The sequence below is a fragment of the Lates calcarifer genome, linkage group LG20 (genome assembly GCF_001640805.2).
Source record: "Lates calcarifer isolate ASB-BC8 linkage group LG20, TLL_Latcal_v3, whole genome shotgun sequence".
Taxonomy (NCBI): domain Eukaryota; kingdom Metazoa; phylum Chordata; class Actinopteri; family Centropomidae; genus Lates; species Lates calcarifer.
This window is the reverse complement of record NC_066852.1, coordinates 3,063,000-3,090,196: the sequence shown is the minus strand read 5'-3', so window position 1 is coordinate 3,090,196 and position 27,197 is coordinate 3,063,000. Positions and strand designations below refer to the sequence as shown.

Genomic DNA, 27,197 nt, shown 5'->3' with positions numbered 1-27,197 from the left:
GAGGTGAAGGCAGCTAAAGATAAAACTGGATGCCTGGTTTCCTGGCAGGGAGCCACACTCCACATATGGCACAAATATGGACACATTCATTGTTCACCTGGACACTTATGTCTGAGGTGTTCTGTGCCGTGAATGATAGTACAGTAATGCAACACGCTGCTACCAGCATTTTAACGCCTGAAAGGGCTGTGACAGTATGCTGCTCTCCTGACTACATGAAAAGGTTATGTAGCACTGTGGTTTACTGAAAAGGTAAAACTATTTTTAACTGAGAATTCAGTGGTGATAACATGACAAAATGACATTTTCTGTTCAGCTATTGTTTGTAGCAGTGCACCAACGTTAAACAACTGTTTGTTAAGGAAAGTTAAACTGAATAGATGACATATGGGAATGTTCTCTGCTGTGCATTGGGAGCAGAAGTTTGTGTCACTTGAATGTGCTGTGCAGTTATCAGAGTAACCTAAATATAACGCTTTACATTTGCTGCCTAAATAAATCTCTGTTCAGAAGGAAAATCCTCTGGTTCACAAAAAGTCCTGTGTTTGTTGGCCTCAGAAACCTGGCTTGGTTTGTAATAAGAAGATCTGGGTAGTAGTATGGGCAGAGTTATAGAGCTACTGAAACACAAAATACTTGTATGTCAAGAGGAAATCAGAGGTAAGATAGAATGGTTCTGTGTGTACTGTTTGGCAGATGAGGAGTCACTCATCACACCCCACTGATGATGGTTAACAACAGAGATGCTAAGAGCTTTACAGTCAGGCAAATCATCATGTTTGTCCTGCTGGTGCAACGCTGCATGTACAACAGACCAAATGTGACCACAGCCAACTGTAATGGTGTGTGTGGTCAAAATGCAACAGATTTGAACCTTTCAACCCGTAGGGGTCAGTGTAATGCAATGCTTTAGCTCCGTACAAGATCAAGCAGTTTTAGACATTTGCTCGTGCCCCTGGAACACAGAGCAGGTCCGCATTGTTAATGACTATGATGAGAACTGAGCTCAACCAGAATCCCAGCCACTCTGCTTAATGGAAGATGACAGCTTTTGATATTTGCACAAAAAACTCACTCACAAAGCTACAGCTTAATGTTGTCTAAACAAAGGCAGCCGTGCAATTTGTCTGCATAAAACACAATCTAATACTGGCAAATGGGTGATTTAAATAAGATAAATATCTGATTAAAGAATGAGTTAACAAGTTAAATCTGATCAATCTGATATGATCAGTACCAGAATGTATTAAGGTTTGATACCTGGCCCTCAGCAAAGCAATGGTCCTAGTGTTTACACGCAATGGTCTGTGACTGATTGTGCTTGCTTCTTTACACAAGTGTGTTGTGTACCAAATCAGATGTGTTTACAACTAGTCAGTGGTAGTTAGTTGATACTACAGCAGGTAAGCTAACAAGGCAGCTTCAACTAGACATAAAGTCAATACGATGAAGTGATCAATTCAAAGTCAAATAAAAGCCTCAATTAGCAGAGAAGAGATGCTGCTCTGTCTTTCATCTGTCCGACTGTATGTCCCACTCTGGCTGACCGGTGTATTTCCTCATAAAAGTGTTGCCCGGTGGAGCTTTAACATTGTAAAACATGATAGGCGGCAGACACACTGGGCCCAGGTGTTTGAGCTCCGTAAACACAAACTATTCCTCTCGCCTTCCTCCACACCAGATAACGCCGGGCCCCGGGGGAGGGAGCACACAACCGCCACGACACCAAGAGACGGGGAGAGAGGGTGTTAGGGGCCTGTTGTCAGTTCCAATTGGCTTGCTCTCCCACACCGAGCTCTCCGACGTGCACTAAGATAGCAGATCCGAGCGCCTGCTTGGTTGGGGACAGATAGGGAGGGACACTGAGAGTGAGAGACAGAAAAAAAAGAGTGTTTGAGGGCTAAGCTGGCTCCGCATCCCCAGTCCCACTGCCACTTTGGTCTGCTGGTTTCATTAGGCTTCAATTAACTGCAACAAATGATAAGGGGTGCATTGATGCTGCTTAACAAGTTAATGCACATGCTGTGTACTTAGGAGGGCTTCAGTGAGACTAACAGATGATGCAGCTTTTGCACTTTGTCTTTGCATAGATGGAGTACTAAGTTGTTATTCTATTTTACATAAGAGGACCACTCCACTGTCACAGATCATACTTCTCAATACTCAGCTGTGACAGTAGATGAACACCAAAATGGCATTTGCTGCACAAAGGGACTGTGAGATGATCTGGGCAGTGAGAGCTGAATTACCACATAAGCCATTCACTGTGGCTAAAAGAAAACATGAGCTGAAACCAAACAATCCTCCACCACTCGCTCTGAATTCTATTTGAATGCCTGTGTCTGTCTCAGCTTTCAGCAGGAGAGAATAATTAACCCTCCCTTTCTGGTGACATGTAGCAATTTCCTTAAGTAAATGAAGTGCTAATATTGCGAACAAATACAGTAAGACACCTTGCTGTGTTAGGCCCATTGCTGGGTAGCAGTGTCTTATAAAAGAATGGTAATTCCTGATTTGATCTGAAGGCGATGTGTCTTTGAATTTCTAATCCCACATCTGATAACAGAAACGCAAAACGATCCCGCGCTTTGTGTGATCACACGATAAATTATATCACATGGAATTATCATAGTTTAATGGTATTTTACACAGATACTAGGAAGCATTATCAGAAAATTCAGAGTATTGGTTCTAAATATAGGAAGCATATAAATATCATGAGGAAATGAAAATTAAAATCTAATCCCATGCATGGAAAATAACACTAAGACATTCAGAGGACTCATGGTTGACAGGTGTCAAATACAGCAGAGCGTACACTTATTAAAATATCAATGCTGGTGTTTCACTTTGGAGCTTTTATGCCTGTGAACAATCTGTTTTTTGTTAATACAGATTTTTTAATTTGTATTCCAAACTCCATCATCATGCATTTATTCTTTACAGCGGCAGCCACCTTACAGTTTGAAAGTAAAAGAAATGCTGATATGATTCCTCCTGCTTTGTGCTGTGATACTTTTTTTTGACTCCCTCTGTATCAAACTGTCTCACTTACACAGCAGACCTCGCTAAAAATACCTTTACTGAACTGTAGGAGTGTCAGTGGCTCTTTTGCCAAATGGATGATTTTCTTGTCAAAATGATTTTGCAGTTCAATAAATACGACTTTTGTCTGATCTCCAAACCTGGATCTCAAGGGATTAAAGGGTTGATGCAAATAGGGTTAAACTATCAGCTTCCCAACGCAGTGGTAGGCAGGTGCAAGTAAATAACAAATCACATGTTAGGATGGTGTAAGGGGGCTGGAGTGGAGGCGAGGGAGGTGGTGGGGGATCATGACAGAGGGGTGTTTCCCTAGAGAGATTTATACATCATAGTATGTATAATAATTACTGTCATTACATTGATTTTCCATCAATTACAAAATGTTTTAAATTATTATATGAGGCAAAAGTCAAGTACAGGTGCTGTTAGCACATGCAGCTAGTACAAGTGTTGTTATTTAACAGTGAAGCCAAAGAGGTCCTCAAATACTCAACAGAATTCATTGTGGATTATACAGTGTGTTTACATGAATGGCATATTGATACTTTTTTACTTTTTTAAACTGCATACGCTTAGTGCATGAACAGGAGTCCGGATATTGGAAAATAATGGACGAGGTGGAGGAAAAAGCTACTTGGTAAAGCTACTTGGCTAACTGGTAATGTAGCACTTACGTTAGCACATTAGGCCCTGTTAGCAAAGGATGTGTATAAATACACAAACAGGTCACCAAGAGTGCATATCTGAGCAGTTTATGAAGTATGTCCTTATTTGTTTTAAAACATTCAGAGAAGAAAATCTCAAATAACTATGAAAGAAGTTTTCAAGTTGCATGTCTTGGGTAGGTGTCAAATTAATTTCAAATAGCCTCCACTCTGTGAGCTGCAACACTCAGTGATTATTGTAGTCCTTAACTGTTGTTTTGTGGGTGGCTAGAGAGCTAATGGAGGCGAGGAGGTAATTAACTGTAGTCGATACTAATACTAAGTAGCTGAAACTTCTATACAGCAACTTTAACACACCACTCATTGCTAATGATAGAAAAAAATGTGGGCAATGTCCTGTTTGTAATCCAAAGGGTGACAGACCATAATGGATTTGTTCTCATGTGGCACATGCATGGGATTTAAAAGAATTCAACGTTCAAAAGTGGCTCAGACAAGTCATGGTAAACACGTTCTGCTCACCATTTAATCCATATAATCAGGCTTTAGTATTCTTATTGGCATATTTCATCACAGCAGTTATACATTTCAGCAGTTGTTAGGGAAATTCTCTCACTGTGACAGCTGCCTCTGAGTCTGTATGCAGGTTGCTGACCAGTATCATCCTCTGTAGCACCTGACAGTGTTGTCAGCTGCTGCAGGCTGTAGTATTCTAGAGTCTACATCTATATCTTGTCCCATTGACTGTCACATAAAAGTCATGGACAGCTTTGCTTTAGAAATACAGTACATTTCTTAGAATCTGACTTCATGGAGCCCAAACCATTCTCTCTTTATTCCTGTCACAGCGCAGCACTGCTCCAATGACATGTCATTAACATATGTATTATTATTATTTTGTAATAGTTTCAGGTCCTCTAATACGACTACTGACTCACTACTGACTCTACTAAATTTGTCATGTTTTTGTTTGCTGATTTCTGATGACAGGACTTGAAGCTCTGCTGTGTCAAATTCTTCCGACATTCTGTATGACATTTTTGTGAAGGAAACTTTCAACACAACCAGAAGAACAGACAGCTTTCTGTGGCAATTTGAGGGATGTTAACTGTGTTCAATCAAATCTCATGAACACACACCTCCTCATGAACAGGCGGCATTCATCAGTCTGAAACAACTGAGTAACGTCAAACCTCACAGAAAAAAGTGCAAGAATTTTTGGACAAGAATATGAAAATGTTCTTACATGAGGCCCATTTTGTTTTTTCAACCTGTGTCCTATTTTTGGTTTTCATAAATTATCTCTTGATAATAAAGCAACATTCTACCAGTAAATTACTCATATGGGTATGTAGAAACATTATTACAATAGAGCAACTTTAGCTGTTTTATGTAACCCATTTGGAGAAGGAGGAGGACAAGTTGAACCAGAGAGTCATTGTGCAAAAATAATCTTCTGACCACCAGTTTGACTTTGTTCTTTGCCCTTTGGCCTCTGTTTGTTTGTGGGTTTTATGCATCTAGATCTTAGCAATGAAGCAGATACTGTAAGTAAACTGTGAACTCAAGATCCTGCATTTTCTGTTAAGAACACACACACACACACACACACACACACAGACACAAAATAAAAAATTAGAGAAGAGAAAGTCTTAAAGTCTGAGCCTGAAATAACAACACTGTTCTCAGTCTCTCGTGGTCCCTTCGCTGCTGCAGGATGCTTTCTAGTGCTACAAGAAGAAGAATTGCTTTCTTAAACAAAACACTTCCCACAGAGGAATAAACAAAGACAACCACACTCCCCAAAACCTCACCACCAAGGAGAATTATGTGTCTTGGATACATTACCAATCCACTTCATACAGTCTACTTCAAAAAGGAAAGTTTCATTTATGTCCATTTTACTTGCATTGCTCCATGCATGCTACAAAATCTACTAAATGACTTGAGGATGCACTGCCCACTCCCCTTAAAGTGTAAAAGAAAGAAAAAATGAATGTGAGAGTTCATGACTCTGTGCAGAGCTATGAGGCTGGAGTGCTAAACAGCCATTAAAGAGCATGGGAGGGCATAGCAAATGGCCATAACAAATCTGTCCTAGTTTGCTGTGAGGCATCAGTTTTGAGGAGTGTGCTCAAAATTATTCTGATTTAAATCAGCCTAACAACCTTCCAGCAGTGGGAACCTCCACTCTGGAGCCCACTCCTCCCCCGAGAAGAACAAAGAAATTAGATGAAAGGAAAAAGGTTTCACACGTGGTGGTATGAAGAGCTGGGTGTTCACGGCATGGGGGGAGGATGCAGGTGGGTAGGGGGGAGCAGTCAGTCCTGCTGCATGCAGCCCTAGTAAGCTATCAAACTGCTCTTGCAGATAATAGTGACCACATATAAATGCAATTTTCAGTTGTTAGATATCACCCCAACATTGTTAAAAAGCTACAGTAGCAATAGCCAGCGGCTAACAACACCACACTGTGTAACTCCCTTTGAACTCCCTTTAACCCCCTCCACTACAGCATACATTATGTTTACACAAGAAATGGTTCCCACTGGAAAAAGCCACATACTGTACTGCATATAGTTTCCTAACCTTGGTGTTAGTCGATGGTGTCACAAACAATATCTATAGACTGACAGATTCATATTTGACATTATTCAAATGTGTTTGAAATAGATTCATATCTAAATATCTATATCAGACATTTAAAACTCCCTCAGCGTTCTTGAAAACAGAATACTAACTACTGGGCAAAATGGTCAGAATGTACTGTACACCATGGCTGCAACATCCCTGGTTTCCTCTTTGTACGCTGCTTGCATTAATGTTTTCTTGTCTGTCTTAAGTGTGAACAGTCAAAAAAGCAAAGAATAGCAAACAATAATCTTCAGAAGTCATGAAAATTTAGAGACCTAACAAACCTGAAGGCTCACCGACACAGGTTTAAAAAAACAAACAAACTTGATTTATAGTATAATGTCTTGGTATTAGCATCTATTGATACATACTAGTGGAAATTCCAAGTTACATTTTTGACATCATTTCAAATGTGCAGATTCAGTTGGAGTTTCCAGGTCGTCAGGTAAAAGAGGTGATATAAAGGCACTATTAACTCTAACAGCCAATAGCAGCAGGTGGTATCATTTGAAATCTAGAGTGATGAGCACACAGTGGGAACTTAAATAGTGCCATCAGCTAATTTTGCAGCTAATTGTAATACTCCATATCCTTCTCTATGAAACTGTCTGTGTAGGTCTGTGGACTAACTAAGAGGAGTGAATGAGAAAAGGCCAGACTGTATGTGCATGCCAATATGTGCACATGACCATGAGGCATGTTGTCACAGAAGATGTATGGTAGAATCGGTACAGCAGCTCCTGCAGGGAAGGTTAGTCCAACCTTGCAGCAGCAGGTTAATCCACCTGGGAAACAAGTGTAGAGTGATGGTTAGTGTCCAGCAGTGTCCTGGCCAGCCAAAGGTTGCGCTGCAACTGTCAGATTCTAGATAATTACTGTAGACCTTCATTTAAAATTCTCCTTAAAAAGACCCAGTGTCGATGTGCCAACTGGTCTTTGAGGTTTCTGCGTCGAAACACAACAAACACAACATGACGCAAAATTCCCGTGACCTCTTGTTCTTCAGTAAGATGGAAAATTATAATTCAGGCAATACGCCCACCCGTGTGATTGCATGTCAAAACACGTGAACAATACTGGCAAGTATGGAGTGCCATACATTGAGCTAAAAGCTCTCTGCCACTGGAGTACAACAGTGCAGATGCTAGAATGAATAATGCCCTGTTTCAAATGGAAAAGCGATAAGAGTAAAAACGTGACAAGGCCCATCATGCAGATTGCGCCGCCAGAAGGAAGTGGAAAAACCAATTCATGCATTCACAATTATTAGATTAGCTGTCCTGGATCGCTGCCATGTTTATGAATATGCATTAGCCCAATCATGTCTTTATCCGAATTTCTTCCATTGAGATTGGTGAATTTCCTATGTGCTCTCTTTGCATTATCTCACCCATTATTCATTTACCATTACTCCCATTATGCTGCATAAAAGGCAGAGAAATGCTGCCAAGGTGCATTTATATCGGCATGGAGCAGCACTGCTCTGCCTTCAATAGGCCTGTCATGAATGCACCCTCGTGACTGACTTCTGTCTCACTCCTCCCTCTTAACTGTGTTGTGACTTCAACCGTCCAGTGTTTACAGTGAATACAGGGTTATGACTATGAATGGCATCACAAATGGTGCATGTTAATGCCTTAACAGCGTAAAACGAAAAAATCCAGGGAACTTTTGTTCTTTCTGGATCAATAGAAAGCAAAAGCTGAACCTTTGTTCTCCTTGTCAGATAACCCACAATTACTTGATGCCCCAAGAATTTAATCCAGCCGTACATGACCTACACAGTCTTGCTCTCAGGACAGCAGTAAACAGTGTATCTCTTGATCTTTGTGTACAGGATTTGATGTTCAGCTTTGCAAATAACAACTGAGGAGAACACTCACTCAAGACAGAGAGTACATCATTAAAATCAAAAGTTAGTTGTAGTAGAAAGATGCAACTTCTCCACACCACTGCCTCCTTTGAAACTGTAGCCTACTGGGTAGTACAATCCTTCACGGTGGGTAAAGCCAGGTCTATTACTACAGATTGGCTCAGCAAATCTCTTGGCAGGCATCATAAAAAAAGCAGAAAGAAGGAAGGAGGAGGGAAAGATAGTAATAAAACCTCACCAATGTCTGTCTGTGAAAACATGAAAGAGGGAGGGACAGGTGGAGGCTGCCTGCAGAGGAAAATATGGCTTATCTTAGTCTTGTCCCCTAAACCCCCTAGAGGTTTTGAAGATAGCCATGTGAGGTTATGTGTGTTGGAGGAGGGCTCCTTTGTACAGGTAGAAAATGATCTAATGGGAGAGGAAGGGGGACAGAAATTTAGTGCTGACTGAAAAATATGATAACCTTTTGGGGCAGATGCCTCAATACCTGCCCATCAACCCACATATCCCCCCTGTCTGATTCTCCCACATTATTGCTTTTCCCACACTGAATGTCATCCAATCATGAACTGAAATTTGCTATTAGACAGAAGTAACAGAGTGAACACATTCTATCACTAATTTATTTCTTGAATAAAGTTACGCAACACCCATTTTAGCAGTGTAAAAAAAGCAACACTTCCTTAAACCCAATAACTGATTACAGCACATTTAGCAGCACAGTCTGCAGCCAAACACGTCTTGATGAATTAATCAGTCTTTCCCACATGTGTGGGGTAATTTGGTCCACTCTTCACAGCAGAACTGCTGTTAATCAGGAACATTTGTGGATTTTTGAGTATTAAGCACTCATTTAGTGTTTTTTAAAAAGTTAATCTTTTGACTCATCTGCCTGCCCATGGAGAGCTGCTCCAGATGTCTTTTCCAGTGAACTTGACATGAGCATTCATATTGTGGTATCTACCCTGCTACTCTGCTGTGAATCCTATTTTTCACTTTGTGTTTCTAATAATGGAGTCACGACCACAGAATGAAGCCAAGTAAACAAAGTTCTGCTGATACGTGAATGTTTTTCTGAAATTTCCTCTGATTTTCTGGATGAGTTGCTCTGAGGGGGATTTTAGGCGAGAGTGACACTCAAGAGATCCTCAGATGAATCTTACTCTGCGTAGAATGTCAGGAACTCTCTGATCAGATTAAGATTTTAATTAGACAAGATGTCAAAAATATGGTGTGCATAGACCTTTAGCACCTGTCTCCTCACATGGGTTATCAGAATGACAGTATATTAGACAAAGGTTTATTGTTAAAGTAAAGACACCAGCTCCAAAACTCTGTAATAATTCTATTACGTAAACAGTAATTATGCAGCTATGACCAGTAGTAAGCAACAGTCAGACAAGATGTCAGTGACAACGCAGACTAAACTACAGACATAAATATGGTACATTGTGAGACTGCAGCAAAGACCAGCAAATAAAATACATCTCCATTTCTACAGAGGCCTCACAGTATTTCACAACTTGAGCTGCAGCACCACCAAACACATTTTCTGGGAGGCAAAGACTGAGCATAAACCTGTCCAGAAGAAAACAAAGAAATGTGTTTGGAAAGAGAACCAACATGTTTGTGTGATCGAAGGATTTAAAAGCAGGTCCGTTTGGAGCACAGGAAGTTAATTTACAAAGATAAAACATTCAGTGTAAGCCTGTGCAGTCAAATGAAAAACACACTTTTTATACCTGAGGACTGCCTGTTTGATTACCTTACAGACCGAGGATGTGAGGAGCTCTGAGCTTTTGTCAATTTGCCTCTCAGGCCCCCTCTATAACATAACACTGCAGGAGGATCAGGCAATATTCAAATATGCATTGGAAAAAGGTGGAACAGAACAGAAAATCCTCAGGTCTGGCTGTGTTTATCCATCAGTCAGACAAACAGACTTCTGATCAACCGATTTCCCAAAAGCATGGCACAAATATTAGCGAATCAATAAAATACTAACACTATTAGGGAACAAAATACTAAAGCAAATAAGTTGATAATAAAAAGCATGTGAAGTGAGGATTTGTATGCCGCACCAATCACTGACACAAATACACAGGGCAATCTAATGGGCAGAATAATGATATACATTTCTACAGAGGCAAAGCTTTCATTGCTAATCTGTAGATTAACTCTTGATAAAAGTGTTTGAAAACCATACCGTCAAAAAAGAACTGAGCAGGGAGCTTGAATGAACACCACTCAGTAGTATTTTACATTATATTAATTAAAATGGATTAATGAAAGCCATTTAGACTACAAAAAGCCCTGCATGCTGAGACTCAGCAATGGGAATAGATGACAGGGAAGAAATTGTGCCATTTTCTTTTCAAACATATGGTTTTTAAATCGTGTGACCTGTGATTTAAAAAAAGAAAGAAAAAAGGAAGGAGCACATCACAAAGGTCCAGCACAATTAACGCTGTCAGAAAGAGCTCATTTGAGTTTGATAAAGTGGTTAATAGGGAAAAAAACCCTGAAATTACCATTTTCCGCAGCACTTTTTTTGCATTGAATGGATCATTATTACACATTGTTGTATTACTCAGCTTGGTATTTGATTTTTTTAGAAACTGTGGGATCTTTACTGTGGCTCTGGACAATGTTTGTATCCACAACATGTTTGTTTAGTAAGTCCACTGGCAGGTCCAATAAGGTTGAAGAGGTTAATGAAGAGCTTAAGTATAAGCCACATGGATCATGATTATAGTGCACGTTTTGTGTCCTCTGAGGACGTGATACATCTGTTGATTAAACTCCTGGCTTTCTATACTAAGTGAATGATATGAAGAGTCTGTACTGACAGCATGGAAAAAGGGATGAATATGCAGATATAGTATGTGTAAATGCCTAATGAGTTTAGAGCTGAATACTTGACCCAGATGAACTTTGTGGGTTTGGGTTGAGTTAGACAGAATGTCTAACTTAATTGGTTGTACTTGGGTCACTGTTTGTTTGTCTCAAAAACCGCCCACCAAACACTCTAGGACATGCTCTGCATACCAAAAAGCTCTCGACAGATATGGGTCTAAAATAAGCATCTTTCAGACCGATAAACTAGAATAACCTAAACAAAGTTGCACAGTTTTCCTATTCAAGGTTACAAAAGGGTTGAATTACTTTAGTAGTAGCCAAGCACTGGAATAAACCTGCATAAATATCTACATTTCTCCTGGTGTAGAGAGCTGACACACGCAACTTTCTTTAAGCATTAAAAACTAACTTGAGCTCAAAACAGCCAATTTCATTAAAACCTTGGCACATAGACTACAGAACATTCTCCTTCAGTGGTCTGAGCCAAAGGCCTTTATGAGGAGATCCACGCACATTAAAGTTCACAAAGGTAAATACTTTCCCCTGTTATCTGACCTCAAATAACTTGTTCACGACAGAGAGAGACAGAAAGAAAGGAAGAAAGAAAGGAAGAAAGGAAGGAAGGAAGGAAACAGAAGAGGAAGCAGTAATGTTAGTACGGCCTAATGGAGAAGCTCCTTTTATTTTGTCATTGTGAAAGTAGAAGCACTTTGAGGCAAGCAAGACTCTCCTAACCTCTTCCTCCTTTATCAGAGATGAGTGCTGATAAACAGCGTTTCTCTGTGTCACCCGATGTGTCCTGACAAGACGGCCCGTGGCAGCGGCATCACTTCCCGAGTCATACGATCTGAACACGCGCACGCTCCACAGCGAGAGGTGCTGACATTTCCCATCAAAGCATCTGGAGAAGAGGGGCCGACACTGACAGCGACAATGAGACGTGGGACACGGAGCGGAGAGAGACCGCAGAGCTGGCAGGAAGCAGAGGCCGAGGTCAGGAAGTTGCTGTGTTCCCTACGAGGCGCAAGCAACCATCTAGCTGCCGGGGATGAAGCCACTACCGCTGAATGTGGGTCACTCTCCCTGGCTTCCACCGTGCTTTCTCTCCTCAAGCCTTTATTTGGAGCCAGGGCATTTGAATACTGCATGTCATACCCAGGGCTCTGGAGTACTGCACTGTTTCCAGGAGCCTTGTACCTGTGCACATGGATGAGGATAATATGAATATAGCTCATGTGTGTGTACCTAAACAGGACTGTGTTTACTTCAGCGAAAATGTCAGTGAGTCACCAGAATCTAAATTGGCAGCTCATCATTGACATGAATGCGGTGACCTAGCTGCTGTTTCAAGTCTTATTCAGGTTAAGCTACTTACATGAGCCTTTGATATTCTGCATATAAGTCTGCATATGAATAAACCAGTGAACACCGTATTTCTGGCTGTCCACCGGCTGTAGCTCTTTGGCAAAGCAAAGTGAGTTCTAGTGAGAATAATTAGCATTTCATTAGTAATAGTAATAGTCAGGGCTTGCCTTTGTAGTTGTGTTTAAATTAAAAAAAAAACATGGGTATGAGTGCTCACAGATGGCAAACAGAGCCAAACAACAGATACAGGAGTAAACGCCCATGTTGTGCCACATGGTATGATAACACACATGCTTTACCTTGTAACTTTTAAATGGTCTGTCAGATAAAACAGCAGGCACTGCAGTTTCAGATCATTAAAATGACCTATTGTGTCATTTGTGCCATTACAGTCACTATCAGCTTACACCGTATGTGTATAAGCTCCATAGTAAGTCTCATGTTGGACTTTCTTTGATTTCCTCCAGCTGACCAAGCTGGGCTTCCAGCCAATCAGAGACCTTTTGACAGTGCATGGGGAGGAAGTGACTTATCACACAGTGTGGAGTACATCTGGAGACAGACTTTAATTAATGCACCCACAGAACTGACTGAGAAATGACTATGAAGGCATCGCAAGCATATTAGAAAAACAGACTGGCCCGAACTTTGGATCTAGTGATTAATTTGTGTAGATATCATTGAAGCTGTAACAGTTAGAGGTGCAAGAGCAAGAAACAGCTCCAATGTTTCTACCTGAGACCACAATATGAAACTGTATAGGTACAAACATTGTTTGACCAATTCAGGACTTTGCTGCAGGTGGAAATGAGGTTGATGAGAGCAGAGTGTGTGGCGCCAGAACACAGAGACAATGAGCTAAAAAGGGGCTAAAAAGATTTATAAATCTGCACAACTGGGTGATAATTCTCTGTGGGCTCATCGTCATGTATGTACAAGATACTGATAAGTGGGAGCTTTACAAAACCACAAGTAAACCACTATGTACAGCTGGTTTTCATAATGACAGTATTCCCTGTGTAACTCCAGTTCACTATACATATGCCAATGAAGTACCTGATCATAGTTCAGTCTAAGTTGGAACCCTGTGAGATCCTTGATATTTTATCAACCATTTTGCAAATAGCCTTGCTAAGAATTCAGTGTTATTTTGTTTCAGCACTGCACTTCTCACTCATTTAGAGTGTCATTGAATTTTCTGTTGAAGCTGTGATTCCTCTTCATTTATTTCAAACAAACCAAAAATACACCATGTAAAATATCTCTTTCTCTGCAACAGAGTATTTGTTTCCTCTGTTTCTGCTAGCTGAGAACGTGATAATGAGTAGAGCTGGGGATTGATGGAGTCAATATTGTGGTTGTATATCAATCTGTGATGGTGATTGTAGAAATTATTGCAGATGATTTAAAAAAAGGTTTTTAAATGGGTTAGGGTTATTCAAAGTGCAGAAAAGCAATATCAGTCTGCACCAGCACAAGCAAAGCATGCTCGATAACATTAAATACAGCTATGCATATTATTACTGTATGGCCATGATAACTAAATTTGACACACCACTACTCCCCATCCTAATGCATGACATTCACTCACACAGGCACGCACAATGCACATTTCTGCACGACTGTGGCCGTGGCAAAACGAGGGCAGATTCCACAAGTGGCCAGGCTCTGGCCTCTGTCTTCCTTGCATGCCATCATCTGCAATAACAAGTCAAAGATCTTCAAAGCTAGATGATTGAAAGGAAGAAAACTGGAGGGAATGATAGAGGCAAAAGGAGAGTCAGAGGAGAAAGAGGAGGCCTTCTGATTCATCTTTAAAGACGCTTCTTATTGCATCTTTAATCATCTTCCTCGATGCGCAGGGACGACTCGACAGTTGGCTTCCAGAACTATTGAATTCACACCCTATTGAATCGAGTCACTCAGGAGGCTCAGAGCGTGCTTTCTTTTCCCTGCCCCATCTCTTTTTTAACTCTTCTGTTTTATCACTCCTCATTTCCATCCCTGTGAGGGGCTCAGAGAGACAGACTGCCTAAGAATTGCAGTGTTGTATGGATGCTTACATGGTCAGCTAAATGTTTTAAGAGGCAGGGGACATGACAAAGCCTTCCCCTTGTACTACAAAGCCTTGCTGTAACTTTGTCACACTTCATTTTGACTGACAGACTCTCACAGCCACTCTTTTCTCCGATTTAATGAAACTATTTTGTAATCTAGGTTTTAGATGAAGGTGTATATCAGTAAAAGTGAATAGTGCTGTCAGGCAGAGAGACTGTGTTATGTAGGACATGATATTATGACTGACACTAGGTCATACATTTTACAGAGGGGGAGTCTTAAAGAGTATAAATGTTGCTCTGTGAAGACAAATGCCTGGGATTCCTGGGGGCTGGGACTTGATAAGGGATGGTTAGCACTCTAGTCCGGCTACAAGGAGGAGGACTGTGAGAATATCTTTAAAGACACACAGCAACTCCAGAGCATTAAATCATAAACTAATTCCATATTAGAGCTACCCGCAGGAACCTGCTGATTCCAAGAAAACATGCTACCACTTGCCTGGACACAAACCTCCTACTGTGGATGAAATGCATTGTTCAAACATTACATCAGCTGGTCAGAATGAACCATAATGGCCAGGCAGGATGAGTTGAAATTATAAGTCCACAACTGCCCTTGTTACTTCTTAATTAAACATTTTGTAACTGCTCTTTGTAGGCTACTGTAATTTCCCAAAAGGATAATGGTAAAATATTGTATTTACTTTCTAAGTTTAATTAGGTGGAACTGTTCCTACTTAATCTCTCAGGTGGGGAGGATAATACAAAAGCTGTTTTGCTGTGAATGTTGTTCTGTAAAATGCAGTGGTCAGAGGTACAGTATTTAACATGAAACCCAGTCAGAGCCAATGTAAAGATGTGAATTTGTTCACAAATGCATCAACAAGCTGATATGAGTTTGTTGTCAGGGTTGTCAATCAAGAATAATTACAGTCATTTAAAATGCTGACTGAAAAGGTTGAGTGTCGTCAGCATGTTATTACTGTAGAAATGTCATGACAATCACCGGTGCAACTTGTTATACACATACACTGTGAATACTTTGGCAGTACAAAAAGATGCAATTATGTTTTATTTGTTTGTATCATAACATGTTGTATCATAAAGGGTTTACAGTAGGAGGAATCACTAGTAATGCACCATTTAGCCATCCTGTTTTTAGTTGGAGATTAATGAGTTATTGAGGTTTAATTAATACTCTGCAAATCTCTTCATTAATGTCTGTAAGAGATTCTGTTAAGCTTACAACACTCATATTTACAGTGCATTTCATCATCGCTCCTGAGTTAGCTGGTAATGGGTTCCTCATGTTTCTACTCTTCCTGCTGCCTTCACGCCTACGAGCAGAGAAAAAACTTCCTCTCCTCAAGCTTTGTCAAGTGCAAATAATCATTTATTCTCTAACCCTGAATATTGCGTTGACAAGCGAGGAGAGGAAAGAAGTGCAGAGACCGGAGAGCCTGGCTGAGCCTCGTGCTCCCTCAGCTCTATTTCCACAGACACAGGGTCAAACTCAGAAATTTGACATTGGCAAATATTATTTACTGCAACAGCCATTATGGTCCACCTGGGACACAGTTCTAATGTCAGAGAATACAAAACTGAACATTTGTGTTCTGAGAAAACAGGGAAAAATATAAAGCTGAAATTCAGAGATGGCAAAGATGACAGAGTTTCAGAGTGTGAGGAACTCTGCCAAGAAAATGAAATACAATCCCTTACAAATTGATAGCTGCCAATGATTGTGTGTTTGTAGGACTTTATGGAAACCTGCATTATGACCTATTACACTCTGTCATGTATGGCCCTGTGCCCCTTTTCAGAACCTATTTTGCTATTTTGGATTATACTGTCTAAAACCTAAAATGCTAACTGACACAGCTCAAACCAGAAACAAGTATCATTCCAGACCTGATGAGTATTTAGACCAGCTATATTCAATATTCATATATTCATATTCAATATATGTTTAACAATGTATCAAATGCCAATGGAAACATTGTGACAGTGTGAAAGGTGTCAGTAATAGAGGTGAACCTTGCATACAATGGCAACAATTCAAACCTAATGTACTCAGCTCATCTGGTTCTGCATCAACCAGGCTGAAAGACACTTCAGATCGTTCCCAGATGTAAAATATATACCCAGATAAAGTTCTATTATTTTAGTTTGATTGATGTTTACCATTTATACGTTAATAAAATGAAGAATGTGAGAACAAATTACACATATTTGAATTCAATCATTCTTCTTACTCCTGCTCTAGAATCAATTTAATTTGGTAAATGTTTGTTAAATGCTATTTCACAGTTCATAATTGTACATGTAAAATGTTATTTTAGAAACAGGCATATTAAGGTCACCAGTTATTATTTTGAGGTGGAAACATGCAGAATGTTGCTGTAAGCGTAACTATGTAGACATTTGCAACATGTGTTGAAAAATAATCAGTGATAATATTACTGCCCACATTGTGGATTCAGCTTACTGAGCTCTACAGCAGTAAAAGTGCAGGAGCATAAATTAATAGTGTACTGAAGCAGGGCATTTCAATATGTGATTCACAAGCATTACCCCGTCAAACACAGGTCTTGTGCTTTAAGACATAAACTGCTTTGAGCAGCAGTTCACTGGAAATTATTCATACAATCCTGTCCTGGGAGGAAGCGGAAATCTCCCGATGTTACGCTACCACTTCAAAAGGTGAACCATACAGTGCAGTGACACTTTAACCCTGTCCTCTCCTCTTTATCTTACCTGGCATTAATTACTGCTGGCACATCACTTGGCTCAGTGAAGCAGAAATGAATGAGAAGGATGAAATATGTGATTACATGCTCATTTGGCTCTTTACACCTAAAATCAACATAAATGACACTGCAACTCGTGCTCGAAAGCCCAAAATATAGACTATTGTATGAACTGGAATTACATAACGTTGGCCACAATTTACATGGCCACCGTAATCTTATGTTATCATAAAATGCTACAATTAATTTTGATGTTATGTAAGAACCTTTATCTAATTATGCTGCTTTGAAGGAGGCCGATTATTAGACTGTAATGAAGACATCCAGTGCTGTGATAATTGTTCCATTAATTGTGGGTTATTTGGACATGTAAATCCCATATTTCTCATAAGCCTGTCCACTGGGGACTTCACAAGATGCAGCATTCACACTGCATAGATTTGTTTACATGCAGTCTTACTGCCTTCAGCATAAACCTTAGGACAAATTGCAGACGATTATGTGTGAGCATAATTATAAAGAGAGATATAAGACTGCAGTTTATGACAGGAGGGAAATGACTAATGTTGTCTGAGGTCTACCAGGAAGCAGGCAAATAATCTATTCATCAATAATTCTTGTGTACATGATTGCATGGAAACAGGAACTTTCACACAATGAGCTTCTGCTGTGCATGTAAACAGCTTGATCATTTTTTTTTCCAAAGGGTAAATGTGTTGATATAAACACATTAAATGTGACACAGAGGAGGGAAACAGAATGAATTTGGTAGCAACACACACAGTATGTATTCAGGATGCATTTTAAAGGAGACTTACTTGAGGCTGAACTGTTCGACAGTGGAGTTGGGCATCAAGTAGAGGAAGATTTTGAGGGTCTCTCCAGGCTTCAGGGGCTTCTCAGGCAGCCTGAGGAACATGTTTTTGTCTAACTGCTTGTCCACCAGCAGCTGCTCTTGACTGGCCTGGTACAGGCTGATGCTCCCGATGCGCAGCAGGGGGTGCTGTGACAGAGGTTCTCCCCTGGACACACCACCACCCCTATGGCTGGAACCCTCATTGCATTCCCCCTCCAGATTAGGCTCATGGAGTGTGTAGTAGAGCTCAGCCTGGAGGGTCTCACTGGTTAGCCCATCCAAGAGCCCATCACCGGAGCCTTTCCTCCGGCCCAGCGGGGCCACGTTGGTGTTAAACCAGGATGGAGGCAGCTCCAGCTGGGCCAAGCACTGCGCCAGGTTGCCTTTCATGCGGCAGGAGGTTTTAATTTCACGGACATCCCGGAAAGCGTGCAGGCGGACGCAAGGCAGCTTGTCCTGAGCCTTGAAGTCATCCCAGTCACGGCCAGCGATGTAGAAAAACACCTGGACTGCGGGGTTGTTGGAGAAGACCCGGGCCTGGACAATGAAGGCCCGCACCTTCCAGTTGACGGTCAGCTGGCCGGGAATATCCAGTGGACTGGCTGGCTGGAGCAACTCCTTGGACAGGGCCTGGTCCCGGGCAAAAGGCCCAAAGCTTATGTTGATGGCAGGGAGGTCTTTCGTCTGGAAAACCACAAAACTCTCAGATCGCTGCAGTGGGTGTCCTGTGCTGGGACTACTGCTGCTCTTACCGCTGCCGCCAACTGTTTGTCCTGTGATCTGAGCCTCTCGCAAAAAGAAAGCCAGTTGTGCATTGGACATTTTAAAGTTGGCGGGAAGGTACACATTGGGTGGTGAAGGACTGGCTGTCATTGCTGAGGAACTGAGGAGGGCATCGGAGCTGGTCGGAAAAATTTTACCTGCAAGAGCTGTGAAGAGAGAAAGGAGAATAGAAAGGTTATACTTTTAATTACAATTTCTCCTTTGATTTTAACAGTAATTGAAAAAAAAAAAGCTGTGTGTGAAAAAGACAGAGATGTGAGGAGAGGTCATTGAAACGAGACAATGAATGAGTTATAAGCAGGAAGTCGCAGAGGTCTGCTCTACTTAGTCAGCCGTAGAGGGGAGAGGGGAAAAGGTCAACACACACTAATCATCAGATGATAACTGGCCAATACATGTCAAGGATCCAGAGCAGAGGCAATCCAGTGAAACATGTTCAAATTAACACGGGGAAGTCGGTTCTGAGAGGTAGCAACACATTCAACCTGTGTTTGTCTTTTCACCAATTTCAACTCAAACACACAAATCTCTTTTCAAAACTGGCAGAGAAAAACTCACAAAGCACATTAGGGTAACTCTGAGCTACAGAATAAAATGAGAAACGTGTTCGTATTTGAATAGTGTATAAAATGATATCTGACAGCTGCACTTGTTGAGAAAAACAAGTCAGTATAGCTCAACACCTAAGCTACTAGCACGAAATCAAAGCAGGGCAAAATCATCATACAACAAACAGAATAAATGTGACATACTTATCAAAATTACCCAGAGCTGAGCACAAAAACATAGTTGCCTGTCCCCATGGTCCAAATCATAGATTAAAAGTCCCATATTCCAAGTGGTTTTATCATTGAAATCTCATCCTTTAAATGTGAAGAAAAAATCAAGAGGCTCTTTTTGAATTCCCCAAAAGGAAAGCCTCTTCAGTAGGTTGTGTTACTCAGCAGGCACCCCACAGAAGTTTGTCCTCTTTTTGGGTTTCTCTTTAAAAAATCTTTGTCATGTGTTCCAAAAGAAGAATAAATGAGGGTGAAAAAAGAAAACAGCAATGTGCTCCGGCAGTTCTTCACTTGGTCATGTTCTTGCTGCTGGCTACAAAGGTTCCACTGGGCTTCTTGAACTTGTGCTTGTCTAATTCCCCGTGGCTTAGGTCTTAGTTTAAGAGTGGTTCAGCCCCACGCAGCGGCTCTTTCAATCCTAGACTGTGCATGGCTCCAGGACAGACTCTGATAGACAGGCAGAGCCTCCTCCCGGCTGGTGGGCTGTACGGGAACTACAGACAAAGCCTTTGACGCCGCCCCATCTTGCCACACCTAGTCTCTAGTCTATAATCACCATTTTAGCTCCCGGTCAGAGCTGAGACACACAACCCTCAAAGGACTCGACTTGCACCACACACACACAAACACACATATGGAGGTGAAAGAAATAACACTCTCCAGCTCGATTCATCCTCTCCCTCTGGACGTGTTCAGGCAGACTCTTATGTGTGAGCGCATGCAAGTGTGAGTATAAGGGCTGTGTGTGAGTGTGTGTGTGCGAGGTGGGGCGGGGGATGAATGTATTGCTTGAATGCCTCCAGGCAGAGAGGGAGAGTAGGAGAGTGAGAGGGAGAAGGGGAGAGGGAGGGATTAGGTAAAGATTATTGATGAATTAGCCTAGCTCTCTTTCCCTTCTCCTCCTCCTTCTCCTTCTTGCCCTCCTCCTTCTCCTCCTGACCCCCTCCCACCCTCGTCTGCTTTAGCCCCATGAGAAATCCATGAGAATGAGGGGGATGCCGGCTGGAGGGGGAGGGGTATCTGGGCTGCCTCTCTGCTTCACTCACATGTGCCTGGAATTCCCATAATAAAAGAGAGAGGGATCCATGGATGTCTGTGTACTTGTGTGTGTGTGTGTGTGTGTGTGTGGGCCCCATAAACTGAATGGCAAACAGTGGGGGCAACAAAAGATGAAGCCGCAGCCGGGGAAACATCCCGCACTTACAAATGAGCAGTCGTAGCCATAGAGAAGGCTGGAGGAACTATAATGATGAGAGAAGCTACTTAGAGGCTGTCTAGTCTTTATCGACCAAAAGCGCTCGACCTCACAGGAATGTGTGTGTGTTAGTGTGTGTGTGTTTGGAAAGAGGAGCTACTCTCGCCTTGATCAAAATTAAAAGTGACAAATATGCGAAGCAGTCCACAAACTTCCTTAAGGGTTCTTCTACCCGAGCGCCATATGCTTTATTCTCCTGGGTCTAAAAGCTGAGCCACCAATCAAGTCTCCCACCATTACTGTACATTTGACCAGTCACATGACAACATTACAAAATTGTGAGACGCTACCACCCATCCTAGCCTCAAGAAAGAATAGAATACGTGCCTCACATATAAGGATATGTAGTACGCCTGCCAATGTTAATATCAAAGAGGCATGTTTTTTTCCCCTCCACCATTTAAAGCTCTATATGATTTTATTGCTGTGTTTAAAAAGTAAGTAGATATTGGAACAGTATTACCCACCACTTTGCTCCATCTATCTCACTATGTCTTGAGGCAGCAGTAGCCTAGAGCTCTGAGAAGCCTTGAATCCCCAGACCTGCCGGGACTTTTAAAAGTGAATGTATAACGTTCTCTCCTGCCGCCGAAACTACTGTCGAGGTGGCCTTGAGCAAGGCACTTAAAGGAATGTGTCTCCATGTGTTCCACAAGCACCTGCTGCTGGCCAAACAGCCCAAAACAAAATGGTTTCCAGCTTGCTACCGTTTTTAATGGTAATTTAGTTTTTTAAAGCGGTTTGCTTCCGACTCTCCTGCATCTGTTCATTTAAGTACAGGGAGGCTGTAGGGCCACCTCAGGAAACTTTAGGTAAAATTGTCACTCCAGATATTCTGTGGAAATTATTTGAAAAACAACACAGTTTTCGACTGTTTGTGTCATCAGTGATGTGCAATATAAACTAGATGTTGGATCAACTCAGGGTGCAGCAGGAGAGTCACATTTTGGCAATGACTAAAATTCAAAAGTAGTAGATTTTTCTTTCCACACATCTGAGTCTGACTTGTTTCATTCATGCTTTTTAGAACATTTATCTTGGCTTGACACAGGCTATTATCTCAATACTTCAAAAACAATTAAAACATTTATACTGTGGCGGTCACAGAGATGTGTCTTTAATTATGTGGTGCTTCTGACACTGCTGTGACTCTTTCAGAACATTTTCAGAGCAAATGTTAATGGTTTTAAACTAATTCTAGTGGATTTCCACAAGTCCCATTTTCCCTCCATCTGCTGGGAAAACATTGATTTTTTTCATCTTCTGCCATGATAAATAAGTATTTAACAGCATGCTCATGTGGTTCATAAATGTACTGTTTTCATTGTTTGTTTGATCAAATAAATATGATTTGTCACTTACTGTCTAATCCTTAGATATGATTACTTCTTCTAATTTAAGTGCTCTACTGTTGTTAAATGAAGCATTCTAACAGAAACGTGACCTGAGAGTAAATTCTTTAATGCCTGTTGCATTAGATGAGAACATTTGCATAAATAGCCTACAGAGTATTCTCTCATCCAGTAGCGTAACAGGTCATTGGCTGATAGTAGACTGTGGATGTTGTTGGTAGAAAGAACATTGTTAAAGTGTATTGAGTGTATCGTGCCAAAAGCACAAGGTTGTGATGCCTCTGGCACGCAGCTATGTACTGTGAACCCACACAGATGACACAGATACAGGCCTGAAGGTCACCTGACTAACACCCAGGAGCCTCCTAATCCCTTTTAAATGCAATGAAACTGTACAAAGACAATACATGCATTGAATGCCATCAAACAAAACAAATCCTTGCCCCTTGCTCTCAACCCCGAAGCCTTATGGTGTCATTTGAGAAGGTGATTATAGCCTACGATGCATCAGGGTGCTCTTGACTCCTTTCAGACTAACAACATCAGTGGGTAGGTGGGTTTGAAGGGGAGCATGGACACAGATGGGCTTCCAGTGTGAAACCCTATCGCCTTCCTCTTCCACTTGATGTCCTATTAGACCTCAGGCCAAATTGAATTGAATTCTCTTCCTGTTGTGCTCCCATTACGTGAAACATCTGCTCTGTGTATGTGCGTGTGTGTGTGTGTGTGTGTGGTGGGGGAATGAGTGGGTGTCTAGTCTAAGGGCACTTTCTATTCATCAGATTACTTTGTCTGATGTCAATTAATGAAAGTATCGGACCACTTTGAGGCTGAAGCGGTGCAGTTCCACTCTACTTTTATGCCAATAACAGTCTGCAAAGACAGACACTTTAGATAAGAAAAAAGCTTCAACCACAATCCTGCTGATTTATCCCAGTGGAGAATTTAATCATCAATCCACTTATTGGAGTTTTTTGTGTTTTAGAACTAGATTAACCTTGAAATACATCCAAAACAAGCTTTTTTTTTCCCGAGCAGCTAATGAAGGAAAGCTTTTGTGCAAAAAATATGTCACCACTCTCACAAATAGCAGGACGTTAAAACTCACAGAGACTAAAATCACTGGGGCTGAACACAGCCTTAGGTCCTACCAGAGACATAAGGGAAGAGACAAATCACTTAAAGAATCTTGAACAGTCTGTAACACCAAAGATGCAACACCACTCCACCCCAACAGCCAGATTATCTGCTGAACCAAGCAACATATCAAGCCAATGGTGTTGATGCACTGATGCATACACACAGTTAAATTTTATGACCGTTTCGGCTGATGGTGGCAGTGGTTGCAGAGAGACTTTGAATAAACATGGGCGCGGAGGATATCAAAACTAAAACTTGTGTAATAAACTGCTGCGTTTGTTCAAGCTCTCTGGTGGGATGAGCTAACAGTGTCACATCACAGGATGCTGGATTAAGCTGTAAGACTTGCTTAGAATGACACTGGCCCTACTACTGGTGGGCCAAATGTCTTTGGAAGAACATATGTGGAAAAAGCCTGGCAAACAAAAAAATATGCTAATGTGTGTTTGAATAGTGCAGCTACATTTCACTCAAAAGATCTTCTTTCAAGCAGGTATGCTTGAAAGAAGATGATTGTGAAGATGATACTTCCAGGTATCTGAAAGTATCTGTTGTGCTCCTCAAAAGCATTCAACAGACTGAAGCTAAAACGGCTTGATAAGACACGTTACTGTATGTCCTGCTGCCCATACAAAAGCTGTCAAATATGAAAGCTGGCTGCCAAGTCATGGGGAAATATATAAAGAGGATGTTATGAGGAGGGCAGACATTTGATCTTGAGAAAGAGGAGCGCATAAACGTCTCTTCAAGTAAAAGGTCAGGAAAAATTGTTGAGAGGGTTTAGAGAGAGATGGAGCATCCTTATAGCATTACTAATGTTCCAGCGCCAAGGGTTTCCCTATCGATCTTTATCTTCACCCTTCATTCCCTCCCTTCTTTTACTCTGCTTTGAGTGTACTGCTATTACATTTGAAATGGTGAAATAATACCTCAGCTCAAGTCACTCAACAAAATACATAGCAATGCTCTATAAGTCTATATTACTGTGTGGTAACACTTAACAAACACTGTCAGTGCACTTTTTCTTGTCAACTTTTAACTTTGGAATTCTTTATTCATATTCTACTTTTGCTGAGATGTGTATCCAAATAAAGACCCATAATCTAAAATGGTTCACATTATCATTCAATTAGCTATGAATGCAACACAAAGTGCAGATGAAAAGATATGTTAGCCTGAGGATGAAGGATGTATTAGCACTTGAAACACTGGTGGAGTCCTATTTTTGCCCCACTCTGAGAAATGTCTATTTCCATCTCAGTCAGATCTGGATTACCTTTACAAATGAGCTGCAGCTGGATTATCTGAAAAATGGTCACTGCATGTGGCTTTATATGTCATCAGTTTTCATCTGTATGCATAGAGTAATTACATTCAAGTTTCAGTCTCAGTGAGGGAGGTCTGTCCAGCCCATGTGTTTGCACAAAATCAAATCACTTTGGTGATTTAGAGTAAAGTGGAGTAAATCAGTCATTCTACAGGCTATTTATTATTATATATTCCACTACATTACATGTCCCCTGAGGCGTGCACACATGCCTAACACATTTCAATCAGAGTTAACAGATTTAAGATGTGAATGAGCACATCAGTAATCACATCATGTGAACTTACATCTCGATGAAGCAGAAACACAGATATGAAGGCTAATAAGTCTGAGGTGCACAGCTGCAGCATATGTGCTGCCTGGTTGTTTCTGTTTGTTTTCTTTTGTTATTTTCCTCATTAATCACCTTTATGGGTGAACAGTGCATCAGCCAGAATATGTATTTTGGAATATCTACTATTCCTAAATGTGCTTACTATATCATTTGGTCTTTTCAGTTTATGTATAGCCGCAGATTTGACAAGACAAATTCACAGGGCAATGAGCTGCCAAACCCACAGAAATAAGACCCAGCCTATAATTCACTCATTCATTTCAGCCAGGAAACAGATTCAAAGCTACGTTACTTGGACATTAATCTTTATAAACGACTTAAGCGAATCTGCAGGTTGGTGACCTAAAAATAGTATAGCAAAATCTCTCTCTCTTCTCTTCCTGGAAAACACTGTGATATTTTTGATGATTCATCTTTAACTTGGGGGCATAAATAATATCCCATCAAATGTGATTTGGGGCAACAAGCTAACCCCCGCCAGGAGGTGTCTGTTTGGATGTCGGTAGGCAAAAATATACAGTTTATCTAGTTTATCTATCCATTCATCCATCCATCCACCATCTGTCCTTGAAAAAGAACCTGTATTTGATCTACAGAATTTATAAAGTCTGTCTGTTGTACACGTAGTAATCCTCTTAGTCACCTTGATTTTAAAGAAGACAAATCCCTTCTGGAAATCACACATTAATATCCCATCCCTATCTATCCACACACATTGCTTGACCTTTCCAACTAATTGGATTTTTGCTTTCTCATGTAAAGTACAGTATCTACAGGTTACCGTATGTATATGTAGCGTCTGTTGATATAATGTATTCATTTCTAAAACAAGTCCCTGGATCCCTCACAGACACTGGTTTGGGGAAACACTCCTGTATTTGATAACAGTTTAGAAGAGACAGTTGAAGGTATTCTAACTCCCTGAAGCTCAGCCCTGGCTGGTTTGTGATGCTGGATACAAAGGACTGTTAGCCAGCTATATACTGGCCACTGTTGTAAATCCATGTATATTTCAACCTCTTCTAATTTTCATATTTTTGGATAGCTTTTTTGTGTGTAAATTAACTTTCTGTGTGTATTTTTATTCGCCCCTTGAGGGATGAATAAAGCATTTTGAATTGTACTGAACAGAACAAAGTGAAAGACCAGTGATCTAAAACTAGAGTCTTCCTGTGGATGAACTGCTCTCTGTGTGTGGTTTAGGAGAGAGTTTGAAATTTGCTCTCAATTTTCAATCAGTCTCTTCCTGTGGACAAGAGATGTCCGACATGAGGATGTAATTTGGTGAATCTACAGGGCCTCAATTAGTGGAGATGGAGTGTTTTCTCTGTTAAAGTCTCACTTTGTAATTTAGGCTGATAGGATTGGTGTATTTCCACATTAAATTCATAGCACAGCTTTAATGAGGCATAATTTGAAGATTAAAAAGGAAGAATATATAACCAGTGTGACACCATCACTGGGAAATGGAACATTTCATCATTGATCCTTTATATGCACCCATAAAATCATCCATAATTTATATTATCAGTCGCCTGGTCCAGTGCAGGCAGTTTGGAGGCAACAGCTGAGCCAAGATATAATGCGGTGGTCTTCTGATTAAAGACTTGCTGAGAATCTATCATTTAGTTATGTCACACTTCCTCATGCTGACTAGATACCAACACTGCTGTTTGACATCAAATACTTTCCAACCAATTAGTCAAACGCTGAGCTTTGAAAGGAAGCTTTGCATGATAAAGGATGATACACTTTGTTTTAAAAACTCTTTGAAAAGGTATAAAACACCATTACCCACACTTTTTCTTTATTTCTTCCCACGTCCCTGTTTTGATCATGAGAACATGGAAGGTGCAAGATGCAAGGCTAAAGACACATACATGCACACAGTCGATCTTCTGACAAATGACTTCTGGCTTTTGTAACAATATTTCTCAAACACTTTTCAGTGATTTAAACACTTCAACAATAATGGATGACACTGATATGAATAAATGTTTACTCTACAGTCAGTTTTCTCATGAAACCTTTTACAACACGCTATGCATAAGTACATCAGTTTCAGATTAAGATCTTCTTATACTGTTGTCATTGAACTTCATTTTAACCTCAAAAGACCA

At 40.8% G+C, this 27,197-nt stretch overlaps 1 protein-coding gene across 1 annotated transcript in view; it reads right to left on the bottom strand.

The window, feature by feature from the left end:
- The window catches only part of tmem132e (transmembrane protein 132E), a 97,902-nt gene extending 77,459 nt beyond the window's left edge, over positions 1–20,443 (bottom strand). The window contains exons 1-2 of the mRNA XM_018693788.2: positions 19,643–20,443; positions 18,070–19,036 (exon numbers count right to left, since the gene is read on the bottom strand). Coding sequence (XP_018549304.1) covers positions 18,070–19,036; positions 19,643–19,721 — 1,046 coding nt within the window. The 5' untranslated portion in view covers positions 19,722–20,443. The remainder of the gene's footprint in view (positions 1–18,069; positions 19,037–19,642) is intronic.
- Positions 20,444–27,197: the final 6,754 nt, after the last annotated feature.